The following is a 16,923-nucleotide window of genomic DNA, read 5'->3' on the forward strand; positions in this document are numbered from 1 at the left end:
TGAAAGCAGACTTTTGCTCCGGAGAAGCTAAGAGAGGACAAATGCCCCAAGAGCAACTAAGAGTGACATTTTTGAGGAGCTGCAGCCTAGAGAGGAATGTACTGGGAGAAAGCCCTTTTGAAACCAGAATCTGGAGTAGATGCCAGCCATGTGCCTTCCCAGCTAACAGAGGCTTTCTAGATGCCATTGGTCATCCTTCAGTGAAGGTACCCAATGGTTGATGCCTTAGCTTGGACACTTTATGGCCTTAAGACTGTAACTGTGTAACCAAATAAAGCCCCTTTATAAAAGCCAATCCATTTCTGGTGTTTTGCAAGAAGGCAGCATTAGCAAACTGTAACACCAAACTTTGCTATTCCCCTGTACGTGCCGGCTTTTCAAGTAAACTTTACTGCTTGCTACTACTCCTCTTGTCCTTGAATTCTTTCTTGAGAGAAGAAAATGAGCCTGCACCAGAGCTCACCTTGGCTGCCAACTGGGATCTGGCAACACCAGCAGTCTAAACTCAGGAATACATGTGACTGCTGTAATAGTTTACAATCTGGGAACCTTTACAGCAAGCCTCATTGAACACTCTGCACTCCTGTATCATTGATTGCCCAATCTCTGTCCACGTTCTATCCTCTGATATCCATGTTCTCAAATTCAATTCTCAGCATTTGCTCATTATAGTTAATTTATTTTAGTGGGGCCTAATAACATTTGTCCTTTCATTTCTGGCTTATTTCACTCAACATAATGTCTTCAAGTTCATTCAACTACTTTCATGCTTCAGGACTTCATTCCTTCTTGCAGCCACTCAATATTCCATTGTGTGAATACACCACAGTTAGCCCTTCCATGGATGTAGCCTAGGCTGCCTCCATTCCATAAATGGTGAATACTGCTGCCACAAGCACCAGTGTGCAAATGTCTATTCATGTTCTTGCTTTCAGTTCTTCCAAGTACATACCAAGTAGTGGGGTTTTAAAAATAGAAATCATATTTAAAAATCATACAATCTCATCAAAATGGAGCTAAACTAAATATTAATACCAGAAAGAGAGCTGGGGGGGATGTGAAAGGAAATGAAATAAGCTTCAGTGGCAGAGAGATTCCAAAAGGAGCCGAGAGGTCACTCTGGTGGGCACTCTTACGCACACTTTAGACAACCCTTTTTAGGTTCTAATGAATTGGGGTAGCTGGTGGTGGATACCTGAAACTATCAAACTACAACCCAGAACCCATGAATCTTGAAGACAATTGTATAAAAATGTGGCTTATGAGGGGGGACAGTGGGATTGGCGGGGCCATAGGGATCACACTCCCGTTTGTCTAGTTTGTGGATGGATGAGTGGAAAGGTGGGGGAAGGAAACAAACAAACAGACAAGAGCGCCCAGTGTTCTTTTTTACTTTAGTTGCTCCTTTTCACTTTAATTATTATTCTGATTATTTTTGTGTGTGTGGTAATGAGGGCGTTGGGGATTGATTTTGGTGATGAATGTACAACTATGTAATGGTACTGTGAACAATCAAATGTACGATTTGTTTTGTATGACTGCGTGGTATGTGAATATATCTCAATAAAATGAATAATAAAAAAAAATGAAAAAAAAATGAAAAAAGAAAAGAGCTGGAAAGTCCCCAAATAGCTGTGTATTAAATAAAAAATATTGTATGTACAAGTCTAAAAAGGAATTTGAAAATCATTATGAAATATATTAAAATAAAAAATACATTGATCAACCTTAATGGGAAGTGTGAATTTGAGGACTAGAAGGAAATTTATTGCACTAAATGCATATATTACAAAAGGAGATGGTCTAAAATCAATAATCTAAAATTCAAATTTAGGAGAGTATAGAAAAAAAGAAATATAAACAAAAAGCAAGCAGAAGTAGTAAATTGCAAAAAATCAGATGAGAACTCAATGAATTGAAAACATAAAAACTACATAAAATCAATAAAATTATAACTGATTTTTTGAAAAGATTAATAAAATTGGTAAACCCTTATTAAGGGTAATAAAGAAAAATGAGAGCAGACACATATTATTAATTTGAGAAATGAGGGGATATCACTACCAGTTCCATGACATTAGGGGATAATAACAGAATTTTAAGAACATCTCTATGTCCACCAAATCTGATAACTCATATAAAATAAAACAATTCCACGAAAGACACAATCTACCAAAACTCACACAAAGAGAAATAGATCATCTGAATAGGTTCAAATGTATTAGAAAAATTCAATCAAAATCACTAGTCTTCCAAAAAGAAAAGCAACAGATTCAGATAGCTTCACTGGTGGATTCCACCAAACATATAAGGAAGAAACGATAGCAATTCTCTACAATTTCTTCTGAAATTAAAAGCAGATGGAGCACATCATAATTCATTCTCTGAGGGCAATATTACCCTAACACCAAAACAAGATAAAGACCATTACAAGAAAAGAAAACTAAGGTCCCTCCCATGAACAAAAATCATCATATCAAAAATCATCCAAAAATCATCAAAAATCATCAATAAAATAGGAGCACATCAAATCCAACAAGGTATAAAAATAATCATACACCATGAAGAAGTGGAATTTATTCCAGGTATGCAAGGTTGGCTTATGTTTGGGAAATCAATTAATATAATCAATCATAACCACAGTCTAAAGTAGAAAAATTATATGATCATATTAATAGATGATGGAAAAGCATTTGATGCAATCTAACACCCATTCATGCTTAAAAACTATCAGTAAACTAGGAATAGAGAGGGGCTTCCTCCTCTTGATAAAGAACATCTATGAAAAAAAAACTATAGCTAATATCATACTTTATGGTGAGAAATGGATGCTTTCCACCTAAAATCAGGAACAAGGATGTCCTGATATCTTAGGTGGTAAGGATGTCTTCTCTCAAACCTCTATCCCACAGCATACCATAAATCCTAGCTAATGCAATAAGACAAGCAAAGGAAATACATGATATATAGACTGGAAAGGAAGAAATAAACTTCTTGTTCACACATGACATGAATATCTACGTAGAAAGTTCCAAAGAACTGACAAAAACCTCTGGATCAACCAAAAATGACTACATCAGCACAGAACTGTGAAGCACTGTGGGAATCTAAAACTCTGATAGAAATTCATCTTTTTGGAAAGAAGAAATGAGAACAGAAAGCCCTGGGAGTCAGATAATGTAGGTAAAATTACAAGACAAGAGGAAACTGTAGAAAGAGCTTCCATAAGTCTGTGAATGTACCAAAACAAGTCCTAGGAAGCTCTTTCCCCATCTTCTGAATATAAAACAGACCCAAGGAGGCATAACAAAGGTTTCAAGAATGAACTATGATAGTGGCAGATTTCCACATCCCATTCCCACATTAAGTCTTTATTGGGGCATGTGAAGGGTGAACACAAACAGTATAGAAAAAACTTTGAAAACTGAATTGATATTGGACCCTCCAGCACAGAAAAAAACAGACAGAGCTTGTGGTCTGAATCTTACTGGGTTAACTGCCTCTTAAAATCAACCCAACAAATCTGCAGAGGATACCTGTACAGGATTTAAAAATCTTGTAATTCAAAATGTCTAGGATACTACCCAAAATGACTGAACACACAGAGTCAAGAAAATGTGACTAATTCTCAACACCAAACTTGAAATGATCCAGATGTTGGAATTTTTAGGTGAAGACTTCAGAATAAGGTTTGTAAGCTAGTCCATGAGGAAAGAGCAAGCACACTTAAAATGAACAGAAAGAGCTCTCAACAGACAAATAAAAACTATAAATAAGAAGTAAATGGAATTTTAGAACTAAATCCCAGCAGGATTTTTGTAAATATAAACAGCTATTTTTTTTTCAATTTTTCCCTTATTTTTTATTGCTCCATGATCCTTTTTTGCTTCCAGTTTTACCCCATTGGGGCATCCCACCCAAGGGAGCCTGGTGGTGTCAATCAAGAAAAGTCTGTTTAGGTGGTCCAGCAAAAAGGATCTGGACTGAGTGTGTGCACCTCTTACCAACAGTTCAGCTGCAGACTCCTTTTACCTTGGGAGCACTTTAGTGTGTGGCACTCCTCAGCTGCTTGTTTTCTACTGTGAGTCTGTGCTGACTTGGGTCTCTGTGCCTGGCTATGTGTGGGGCTCTAACTCGCTGCTGTGAGTGGCTCTGTGATCTGCATCTGCAGCAGGAGGAACATGGGACATGCTGCCTCGGTGAGACTCACAAGTTGCAAAGGACAAATGAGGGACAGGAGTCCGGAGTAGCAGGTCCGTATACAAATCTCCTACCTGATTTTGGTGCTTGTTTTTCTTTTTCTTTGATTCAGTGTTTCTGGAGTCTCAATCATACTACAGAAATCCAAAAAAGTGGGAATATCCTTTTATTACTTGATTCAGAGTGGAGAATTTTCCAGTGGATGTTTACATCACCATGTTGATGTCTCCTCCCCTAATATGCGTATCTTTTCTAAATCTCTTTACTTGATTCTTTTGGGTTTTACAGAAGCACACAATATTACAGTATATGAAAAAAATTTTCTTTTGTTCTAGCACAACAGAAACCTGAAAATGCACATGACTTCAAAGGCTTACACTTTATATTCTTAAAAATAATATAAAATCTTATTTTTATTAACCTTCTTTATCTTATTCCTCAAGTTATTTATGTTTTTGAAAGAATAAGAATATTTCTCTTGAACAGCTATTATAGATAGTTAAAAACTTTCATCCATATTTACAGTTGCCCTTTAACAATTAGCACCTATTACTCGAGAATTCTGGTTTCAACAATTTCTACTCTGTGGCCTTGGGCATTTCAGATTGCTCATTTGTAAAATGAGGATAATATTAATAACTAACTCATAGATTTTATAAGAACTATGTAAGTTAATATATTTAAGCATATACAACAATGTCGGTACATATTAAGCTCTTTATACATGTTTGATAAACTACCACAGAAGAATTTTTTTGGAACATATATTTAAAGGAAGAGAAGGTAATTGGAGAATAAGGTTCATTCAGTTTTCAATACCTTGCATATTTTGGAATTCTATTTTGCCTATAGCTCCATTAATTCCTGCAGAAACATCAACTTGAAAGAATTATTGTTAAGGAGAAAGTTGTGAATGAGAGAATTTCATCAACCAAGTTTGACATCTTGAACGATCAGTCTTTGCAGAATGATACAGAAGCTCAAGTAAAAGTTGGAGAGTTCATCTTTGAATTTCACAACGTTTGGCACTTTTCCTTAAATGATGACCAGATAATGTGGGCTGAATACTACAATGAGGTAAGAATCTTAACAGGCACCACAGTGTTATTTTTAAAAAGACGTATGCCTGGTGTGTAGCATTAAAATATAAGCTTCCTTTGAATTCCACTAGGCAGAGACCCAAGTTAATTTGACTTTTGCTCTAAGAGCAGGTATTGGAAATTCCTGGGCTCAGAATCACTTTGAATACTATGTATTCTGAATTATTTGAAAGCTTTGAGCACAATGTCCTTGTAATGGTCACATAGATCTGTAGTCCACATAACAAGACAAATGAACATCGGCAATTTTATAGAGTAGATAGATCAGCAGGAATGACTGATGTGAAAAAAAGGAAATGAGTGCTTTGTGATAAACATTTGAGTCAGCAATTGGACATAATAGTTTGATTGTTTGAACATTTAAATTAACCTGTTATACACACATTTTTCTTAATTCCTGCTCATTATTATGACAGAAAGATTAGGCCTTTCTGAGTCCTATTTGAGATGAATATAATGGTCACTGGGAGAACATTGATAATTAAACCTCTTCCAAAGGTTCAAGTATTCTTGATTATGGCTCTCTGGTACTCAGAAATTCTGCTAACTCATAAATTTTGTAACCAATCTTACCCCCTTGTTCTGGGTTGCTAATGCTGCTCATTATGCAAAATACCAGAAATGGATTGGCTTTTATAAAGTGGGTTTATTTGGTTACAAAGTTATAGTCTTAAGGCCATAAAGTGTCCAAGGTAAGTCATCAACAATCAGGTACCTTCACTGGAGGATGGCCAATGGTGTCCGGAAAACCTCTGTTAGCTGGGAAAGCATGTGGCTGGCATCTGCTCCGGAATTCTGGTTTCAATATGGCTTTCTCCCAGGACGTTCATCTCTAGGCTGCAGTTTCTCTCCAAAATATCACTCTCAGTTGCTCTTGGGGTGTTTGTCCTCTTTTAGCTTCTCTGGAGTTAAAGTCTGCTTTCAAAGGCCATCTCCAAAATGTCTCTATAAACTGTAGTTCCTCTGTCAGCTCCTGTGCATTCTTCAAAGTGTCCCTCTTGGCTGTAACAAGCTTGCTCCTTCTGTCTGAGCTTATATAGTGATCTAGTAAACTAATCAAGGCCCATGCTGAATGGGCAGGGCCACGCCTCCATGGAAATTATCCAATCAGAGTTTTCAGCTACAGTTGGGTGGGTTGCATCTCCCTGGAAACACTCAATCAAAGAATTGCAATCTAATCAACACTAATATGTCTGCCCACACAAGATTGCATCAAAGATAATGACGTTTTGGAGGACATAATACATTCAAACTGGCTCACCCCTTATGACTTATAATAATATCTCCCAGCTATATGTCATTACTGAATTTGCTTTTGGAGCTGCTTTATCCCTTCTTTTCCCTCTTAAGCAGACTCCCTCTGCTGTTTGCAGTCTAATGTGTTCACTTGGATCCAGGAAAGCAACTCATGAAGGGAAACAATTTTGTTGTTATGATGGTGTTCCCTGTCCAGATGGGGAGATTGCAAATAAAACAGGCAGGTGATTCTGTTACTTATTCTGAATGTAGGAATGGTACACAGTGAGAAATGGCTTGAGCAATCCTAAGGATATGTGTACCTACCAGTTCTCAATGCTTTCTTTTAACTTCTTGATTTCTGCTGTCTTCAGAAATCTGCACTGCATGCAGGTTCTTCTCTTTTCACCTTCTACTTTTCCCTAATTTCTTTGCTGTTGTTACAGTATAACCCCAACTAACATTTACTGAGCACCTTTTATATACCAAAAACTGTGTAGTACATTTATTTAATGCCCATTTTGTGAATGGAGAAACTGAACTTCTCAGAGATTTTATAAGTTGACAAAGTTATGCCGCTAAGGAAGACAGCTGAGACAAATTCTAGGTCTGTGTCAAATCAGAGTTTGGGTCAAATGTTTTTATAGCATTTAGATGGTTTTAAAAATCATCAAACTCCAGTGACAATGATGTCTGATACATCACTCATCATTTGGTACTCCACAGTCACAGTATTTGAGAAGCATTTGCAGTTCATAGGAGAAACCTCCTAAACAATTGTTAAATTAATAAATAAATATTTACTGGATGATTCAATACTTTTTCATTATAAAATTATGATGACTCTTGCAGCAGTTTTTATTTAAAACATATTCCCTCCTTTCCCTGTTGCATCGTTTTGGGGAAGTATAATTAAAAACAACTTTTTTTTTTTTTTACACAGAAATCTCTACAAAGTTAGAAGAAGAAAACAATTTTCCTTGTAATTGGGGTGGTCTTTGTGTTTGCCAGTTGCCTCTATCCAAAGAAATAAAAACCTTCTCATATATCTATGATATGAAAATACTTAAAATTTGGAGCCAGATGCCTTGATTAAACTTTCATTAAAATGTGAAAATAAGAAGGTTTTCATCATTAATATTTACATTTCAGAGAGTTGGCTCTCAGGTCTTTGAGAAAGACACTTTGGGTTGTAAAGTTTACATATGTCTCTAGCTTTTAAAATGATCTATGTTCACCTCAAAGGTTTGAGAAAGGATTTAAAATGTCAAGTTTTCTAAATGCTCTAAGAGTGAAGAAAGGAGGCTATCTGATTTCCTTTTTTGTATGAGGGAACTAAATATTGAGTGTTTTGATTTGTATTTACCCCTACAATGCTCTTTTTGTTACCATAAATTACCATCATGACAATTTTTTAATTGTTTTCATTGTTGTCTCTACCTTTTTGGGGACAGATTACAGCTGTTTACACAAATAGCAAGTGTATGGTAAAATCTACAGGATTGCAATAGGGTGAATTTAAAATTTTATTTAATATTTTTTAGGGGCATTGCCTTTAAATATATCATACTAGTGGTGAGAGATTAAATTAGGTTTTTGATTAGTAATGTGCAAATTTTTGTCATTCGTTAATTTTATAAGCTGTTGTGATACATAGCTTATGTTTTTAAGTGATTAGATAGTCACATTATTTTGTGGCTTTTCATAAAATTTTACCTAATATAACCGAAAAAAGTTGCAATAGCTTAATTCTGGAAAGTGATAACTTAAACTTTTAATAAAAAGTTTTTTTTTTTTTAAGTCCTCCAGTGTCCTTTTGGGGGGGTTTCAATCACATAAGCAATATCACATTTATTTGGTAGTTTGGGCCCTTTAGTAATTGTTTTATCTTTCACAAAAAAATTTTAGATGTGAGACTAAGACACCCATGTTCATTATCTTGTGTCAGTCTTATTTATGAGATTTCTTATGGATAGTGATTGAACTCTTAGTGTTAAATGTTTTAATTGTTTTAAATCTCAGTGACAAAGCACTCTTATGGGCCATGTTTTTTTAAATCAGTCTGATTGCATTTTTATATTACTGTAACAGTGTATTAAATCTTTATGAATAAAGGCATCTTTAAAAAAATATCTAATTTTGGGACTGGAGAGAACTTGTATTTTAACATGATTTTAATGGCATTAGACCTGTCTCTTGCCGTCTTTATCTGTAAATGTCAGGCTTTTGGTCTATTAACTAGATCTTTTTTTCACCATCTATGTATCTCTTTACCTAAAGTCATCATCACAGCACCTAATTGTTTTTTAAACTATAAACAATCTAGCAATTTTGAACTAGTGATGATATCTTGGAGCTGACTTATTATTGTTAGATTTAGTTAAACAAGGCACAAGATATGGTCTCAGGTCCAGATTTATAGGCATTGCCATAGTTTTGTAGGATTTCTTTTTCTTGCGTTAATCTGTTTTATGCATTCTATATATAAATTTTAACAAAGTGTATGTTTCTCTTTTAGTAAAATGTGATTTTTAAAGTAATTGAAATCACCATTACTGTAAATAGGACAGCAAGGTAGGCTATGAGATTAGTAATTAGCTCGTTAGAGTATTTTTTCTTTACTTGAATCTGTTACTAATATCACATATTCAAGGAATGTTAGATTTTAAGTCTTTTGTGGGAGCTATTGTCTAGACTACTTGTGGCATTGGCTTTACGGGGAAGTATGAATCTGCTTGAGTTGGGTTTTGTGTTTGTTTCAGCTGTCTGGGTGATCAGAAGCACGTGAAAGGGTCTCTCTCAGTGAGGTGACAGCCCTCCTCTCTTCCTGAGCAGCTTTATGGAGACAAAAACTCTGGGTCAATAAAGGTGGTAGACTTCTTCTGAAAGGTCTTTCAAATCTCAAGGTTTTGAGGGAAGAGAGAGGCCCTTCTAAGTACTGAACATGATTATGAGAAGATTTAGTTAAACCAGGCACAGAACCTCATGTCAGACCCAAATTCATGGGCATTGTCAAACCCAAGATCAAAGCGACAGATCTTATGTTTGCTTTCAGGGGTTGCTCTAAGTTTTAACAAGCCTGGTGGTAAAGCTCGAGGCCATTTTAATCTAGTAGATTGTTGATCTTAGCCAGTAAACTTTTTTGGAGTTTGATTAACCTGTTTTTCTTGTTATTATTTGCCCTGTGTGAATCCTATGGTGGATTACTGATATCTGACAACACAAGTTATAAATCCTTTAACAATCAATTATCAAATTGTCAGGAGATATATTGGTTTTATTAAATACAAGAATCACTTATTTTTAAAATTTGGCCTTTTCTACGACAGACATCAAACACATTTTAATTATATTTATATATTTACTTTAAGTGTAGAACCAAGAATTGTACCTTAAGTAACTGTTATTAACTGTGTTTAAGTAAGCTTAATTTTAGACAAAATGTAAGTTTAAAAATTTCTTTACATTATTACAGCAAAGGAGGCCTTAAGCAGGTCACTTTATTTTAAGTAAATGACAATCAGTAAACATTATCAAATATATAAAGTGAACAGAAATAGGCCATTTTTATCTAGAAACTGGGATGATGCTTAGACAGTAACATTTTGTGACCTTTAGCTGCCATCAGACTTCTTAAATATTGTATTTCAGTTGGGCAATACTGTAATTTTGTTTTAGCCAGTTATGTGCCCCTGTGCAGCAAGGAATTGTAATAAAGCCAATTTTCCAGTGCTGTATTGTGTTCAGTTTTGGAGGCTGCCATCAAATCTACATTTTGAATAGTTAAAGATCCCTATGATAGAGCAAATTTGTAAAAATTTTCTTTTTTTTGTAATTAACTAGATAAAATAGGAGAATCTAAAAACCCTCAAGGAAATTTTTTTTTTAAAACAAATATTGGATTTTTTTAGAAGCAAAAATGAAGAAATTTAGACATCTCCTGTAAGGTAGTTTGGTTCAAAAGATGGGCAACAAAGCCATCTGGGCAGGTAACAAAGAATTGTTTCATTTGAGAGAAGCCTCAGGATGGTCCCCACCAGCAGAAAGGCTGCTCCGAGGGGAAAGCATGCAGTTGGTTGTGGGATTCCTTTTTATAGGGCTTTTTGCCAATCAGGAGGTTACATGGTGTAAGGTATGTGAACTTTGGCCAATGGGGGTTACACATAGTTTTTCTTGTAACTTTGGCAATGCCTGGTTTGTGCTTTGAACAGGAGAGGTGAGGGAGGGAATAAATTTGTGAGGGAAAGGGAGGGGGTTCAGTGATGGGTGAGAACAAAGAAAGTGGCACAAAAATGGGGAAAGGGAGGGGACAGCAATGCGAGGCATGGTCTGATCTGCAGCCTGGTTTTGCAAAACAGGGAAATAGGGGAGGGTCCCAGGGCCCAGACCTAACATTGAAGACTCCTTTTATTATATTTTGCTGGGGGCCTGGGGCAAGGATCCATTTTCCATATCTGATTCCTGTTGACCAGGGGTGTAGAGATGTCCCTACCATAATCTTGTGGCAGTCTGGTAGTGATGAGCTTCCTGAATGAGAATCACATCAATGACAGCACGGTTCATTGTGGCCTGGACAATTCTGCAATGAAATTTACTAGGAGCCATACGAGGCAGGGTCCCAGGAGCAAAAAAATACAAGATTAGTATTAAAAGAGTTAAAAGGAGTATGAGGATAGCACAGAGCAGCAAAGAGAAGAAAATAAACTTTGCTAGACTGTTTATGGACCTTTGTTGATTTTTATGGCGTTTTGCAGCTATACTTAATGCTACTGTACTTGCAATGGTATTTTTATGTTTTTGCTTTGGTGGACAGCTTATTACTTGGATTTGAGCTTGAGTCTGAGGCTTTTTATTTATTCCAACTATGGGATAGGTTTTAGAGGAAAGAGGGCCAGAGTGAGAGTGTAAGACAGAATAGGTGGCTTCCATTTTATTTTTAAAAATTAACAGGCTTATCCACCATGTCAAGAGACACCTGGGGCTTGATGATCTTGACGTTATTTGTGAGATCCAGGGAATTATTTGTTGCAGGCTCCTTTAATCCTGGTTAGGGGCAGCCAACAGGGCTTTTGGAGAGGCCTCACTCCCCCTTGGGAGCTCAGTGTACTCTTGGGCCCAGTGTTCTGGCTTCCTGCACCATGGACAGGGCCCTGAAAGTTTTTTTTGTTTTGTTTTGTTTTGTTTTGTTTTTTTGTCCCTGGGGGCACTCTCCTTTCCAATGCCTTGTCTTTATCCATTGATGACAGGTTTCAGGTGGCGTCTGCCTCTGAGTGACCTTGAGGTGGCTAATTACCCTTTAAAGTTAAAGCTATGAGCCTTGCCTCATTTTGGTCCCTCCTTGCTCTCTCCTCCTCTGCAGTCTGGTCCCAGTTGTTAAAGGCAGAAAAGTCAGTATTTATAAAGTTATTTACAGGTGTTTGAGGTTTTGAGGACATTTGTTGCAGTTCTTTTTTTTTTTTTTTTTTAAATGTATGAAGATGACTGTCCTATAAACTAGGTTTTTAATAGGACTTTTTTTTTTCCCCTCAGAGTCTGGGTTTATATTGGTAAATGTTTACAGGCTGAATAATACATTTTTAAATCCTTTTTGGTAGGCAAGTAATTATATGGTCCCTTGCTTTCAAATTTTGTTTTTCCCTCTGATAGTTTTAGACAGGGTTTGTGCTAGGGACTGCTTCAGTTCCAGCCCTGTATCATGTGGGCTCTTTTCTTTGCAATTTATTTGCATGTTCTTGGACCTTTGCTCAGATTTTTCACATTTCCTCAGAAGGGCAGCAGGAGGAAAGAATAACTTGAATGTTTTTAAGTAAACTTAAAAGTTAAGACTAGATTTTTGAACATTTTTATAAATTTGGAGTTTTCAGAAAGTTTTTCAGTTTTTTTTTTTAGACAACAGGCTACTTTACATTTATAGTTTTTTCATTTTTTTAAATTAACTATTAACTATATAAAAAATTTTTAAAAAACATACAATAAAAAATTTCAAAAAAAAACAAAACAAGGGAATAAGAAAAAGACAACTAACCTAAAATGACTACATTACTTTCAACATATTCCTACTCTACCCCAAGAAATTATATAGACTATAACCCAGCAAAGGAATATAAAAGACAGATTACCTAAGATAACAACATTTCTATGAACTTGTTCCTACCATACCCACCAGAAACTAACAAACCGTAGTCATTCCTGAGCATTCCCAGAACATTAAATTTACCCACAATAACTTATCTGTTTTTATTAGGTTATTGTTTCCCTGTCACTAATTGTTATCTATCACTAGGTCCCCTATATTCTACATTATAAACCATTTATTTTACATTTTTCAATGTTGACATTAGTGGTAGCATATAATATTTCTCTTTTTGTGCCCAGCTTATTTTGCTCTGCATTATGTCTTCAAGGTTCATCCATGTTGTCATGTTTCATGACATCGTTCCTTCTTACTGCCACATAGTTTTCCATCGTGGTTATATATCATATTTTATTTATCCACTCATCTGTTGAAGGACATTTGGGTTGTTTCCATCTCTTGGCAATTGAGCATATTGCTGCTATGAACATTGGCAAGCAGGTGTCTGTTCGAGGCACTGCATTCAGATCTTCTGGGTATATACCAAGAAGTGCAATTGCTGGATCGAAGGGTAACTCTATATCTAGTTTTCTAAGAAACTGCCAGACTGTCTTCCAGAGTGGCTGAACCATTATACAGTCCCACCAACAAGGAATGAGTTCCAATTTCTCCACATCCTCTCTAGAGTTTGTAGTTTCCTGTTTGTTTAATGGCAGCCGTTCTAATTGGTGTGAGATGGTATCTCATTGTGGTCTTAATTTTTATCTCTCTAACAGCTAGTGAAGCTGAACATTTTTTTCACCTGTTTTTTTGGCCATTTGTATTTCCTCTTCAGAGAACTGTCTTTTCTTATCTTTTACCTATTTTATAGTTGGGCTGTCTGTACTATTATCATTGAAATGTAGGATTTCTTTATATGTACAAGATATCAGTCTTTTATCAGATACATGGTTTCCAAAGATTTTTTTCCCATTGAGTTGGCTGCCTCTTCACCTTTTTGACAAATTCCTTTGAGGTACAGAAACTTCTAAGTTTGTGGGGTTCCCGTTTATCTATTTTTTCTTTTGTTGCTTGTGCTTTGGGTGTAAGGTCTAGGAAGTGACCTCCTAATACAAGGTCATGAAGATGTTACCCTGCATTATCTTCTAGGAGGTTTATGATACTGTCTCTTATGTAGAAGTCTTTAACCCATTTTGAGTTAATTTTTGTGTAGGGTGTGAAGTAGGGGTCCTCTTTCATTCTTTTGGATATGGATATCCAACTCTCCCAGCCCCATTTGTTGAAAAGACTATGTCCCAGTTCAGTGGCTTTGGGGGCCTTATCAAAGATGAGTTGACAATAGATCTGGGGGTCTATCTCTGAATTCTCAATTTGATTCCATTGATCAGTATGTCTATCTTTGTGCCAGAACCACGCTGTTTTGACTATTGTGGCTTTATAATAAGCTTCAAAGCCAGGGAGTGTTAGTCCCCCCACTTCATTTTTCTTTTTTAGAGTGTTTTTAGCAATTTGAGGTGTCGTACTTTCCAAATAAATTGGATAACTCTCTTTTCCAACGCTGCAAAGTAGGTTGTTAGAATTTTGATTGGGATTGCATTGAATCTGTAGATGAGTTTGGGTAGAATTGACATCTTAATGACATGTAGCCTTCCTATCCATGAACATGGAATATTTTTCCATCTTTTAAAGTCCCTGTCTATTTCTTTTAGTAGAGTTATGTAGTTTTCTTTGTATAGGTCTTTTACATCTTTGGTTAAGTTTATTCCTAGGTACTTGATTTTTTTAGTTGCTATTGAAAATGCTTTCTCTTTCTTGAGTGTCTCTTCATTTCAGTCATTTCTAGTATATAGAAACATTACTGACTAATGTGCATTAATCTTTTGTCCTGCTATTTTGCTAAATTTGTTTATTAGCTCTAGTAGCTGTGCCATCGATTTCTCAGGGTTTTCCAGATATAAGATCATATCATATGCAAATAATGACAGCTTTACTTCTTCCTTTCAAATTTGCCTGCCTTTTATTTCTTTGTCTTGCCAGATTGCCCTGGCTTGAACTTTTAGCACAATGTTGCATCCTTCTCTTGTTCCTGATCTTAGAGGGAAGGCTTTCAGTCTCTCACCATTGAGTACTATGCTGGCTGTGGGTTTCTCATATATGCTCTTTATCATATTGAGGACATTTCCTACAATTCCTACCTTTTGAAGTGTTTCTATCAAGAAGTGGTGTTGGATTTTGTTGAATGCTTTTTCAGCATCTATTGAGATGATAATTTGATTTTTCTCTTTTGATTTTTTACTGTGTTGTAATATATTGATTGATTTTCTTATGTTGAACCATCCTTGCATGCCTAGAATGAACCCCACTTGGTCATGGTGTATGTTTTTTTTAATGTGTCTTTGGATTCAATTTGCAAGTATTTTGTTGAGAATTTTTGCATCTATATTCATTAGGGAGATAGGCCTGTAGTTTTCCTTTCTTGTAGCATCTTTGCCTTGTTTTGGTAATAGCGTGACGTTAGCTTCATAAAATCTGTTAGGTAGTGCTCCATTTTCTTCAATGTTTTGAAAGAGTTTAAGTGAGATTGGTGTCAGTTCTTTTTGGAAAGTTTGGTAGAATTCCCCTATGAAGCCATCTGGCCCTGGGCATTTATTTGTGGGAAGCTTTTTGATGACTGATTGGATCTCTTTATTTGTGATTGTTTGGTTGAGGTCTTCTATTTCTTCTCTGGTCAGTCTAGCTTGTTCATGTGTTTCCAGGAAATTGTCCATTTCCTCTACATTACCTAGTTTGTTGGCATACAGTTGTTCATGTGCCCTCTTATAATTTTAATTTCTTCAGGATCCACAGTAATGTTGCCTCTCTCATTCAGTATTTTATTTGGTTCTACTCTCTTTTTGATTTTGTCAGTCTAGCTTGTCAATCTTGTTGATCTTCTCAAAGAACCAACATTTGATGTTATTTATTCTCTCTGTTGTTTTTTTGTTCTCTGTGTCATTTATTTCTGCTTTAATCCTTGTTATTTCTTTTCTTCTACTTGGTTTAGGATTAGTTTGCTGTTCATTTTTTAGCTTCTTCAGTTTCTCCATTAGTTCTTTGATTTTTGCTCCTTTTTCCTTTTTAAAGTATGCATTTAGAGCCTTGAATTTCCCCCTCAGTACTACTATTGCTGCATTGCATAGGTTTTGATATGTTGTGTTCTCATTTTCATTCATCTCTATATACTTAGAAATTTCTCTTGCTATTTCTTCTTTAACCCTTTGATTGTTTAGGAGTGTGTTGTTTATCCTCCAGGTATTTTTGAATTTTCTAAGTCTCTGATAGTTATTAACTTCTAATTGTATTCCAGTGTGATCAGAGAATGTGCTTTGAATAACTTCATTTTTTTTTTTAATCTATTGAGGCTTGTTTTATGTCCCAGCATATGATCTATTCTGGAGAAAGTTCTGTGAATGCTAGAGAAAAATGTGTATCCTGGTGGTTTTGGATGTAATTTTCTACATATGTCTGTTAATTCAAATTCATTTATCAAATTGTTTAGGTTTTCAGTTTCCTTATTGGACTTCTGTGTGGTTGATCTATCTATAGGAGAGAGTGATGCATTGAAGTCTCCCACAATTATTGTGGAAACACCAATTGCTTCCTTTAGTTTTGCCAGTTTTTGTCTCATGTAGTTTGGGGCACCTGGATTGGGTGTATAAACATTTATGATTGTTATTCCTTCTTGTTGAATTGTCCCTTTTATTAGTGTGTAGTGTCTTCTTTGTCTCTCATAACATCCTTGCATTTAAAGTCTGTTTTATCTGAGATTAATATCGCTACTCCTGCTTTCTTTTGGCTGTAGCTTGCATGGAATATTTTTTCCATCCTTTCACTTTCAATTTATTTGTGTCCCTATGTCTAAGATGAGTCTCTTGTGTGCAGCATATTGATAGTTCATATTTTTTGATCAATTCTGCCAATCTATATTTTTTAATTGGGGTGCTTAATCAATTACATTCAGTATTATTACTGTGAAGGCATTTCTTGAATCAGCCATCCTATCCTTTGATTTATGTTTGTCAAGTATACTTTTCCCCCTCTCTTAATGTCCTTTAATGTACCCATACTGAATCTCTTTATTACTGAACCTTTCTCCATCTCTCTCTCTTCTTTCTTTGTTTCTCTGTTGGAAGGGTTCCCTTTAGTATCTCAAGTAGGGCAGGTCTCTTGTGAGAAAATTCTCTCACATTTGTTTGTCTGTGAAAAATTTAAGATCTCCCTCAAATTTGAAGGAGAGCTTTGCTGGATAAAGAATTCTCGATTGGCAATTTTTCT

At 35.7% G+C, this 16,923-nt stretch overlaps 1 protein-coding gene across 1 annotated transcript in view; it reads left to right on the forward strand.

Moving 5' to 3' along the window:
* LOC119542921 (vomeronasal type-2 receptor 26-like) overlaps positions 1-16,923 on the forward strand; it is an 84,110-nt gene that overhangs the window by 38,960 nt on the left and 28,227 nt on the right. The window contains 2 exon segments of the mRNA XM_037847504.1: positions 5,053-5,277; positions 6,654-6,777. Of these exon segments, the coding sequence (XP_037703432.1) occupies positions 5,053-5,277; positions 6,654-6,777 (349 nt within the window).

The sequence above is a fragment of the Choloepus didactylus genome, chromosome 8 (genome assembly GCF_015220235.1).
Source record: "Choloepus didactylus isolate mChoDid1 chromosome 8, mChoDid1.pri, whole genome shotgun sequence".
Classification (NCBI taxonomy): Eukaryota; Metazoa; Chordata; class Mammalia; order Pilosa; family Megalonychidae; genus Choloepus; species Choloepus didactylus.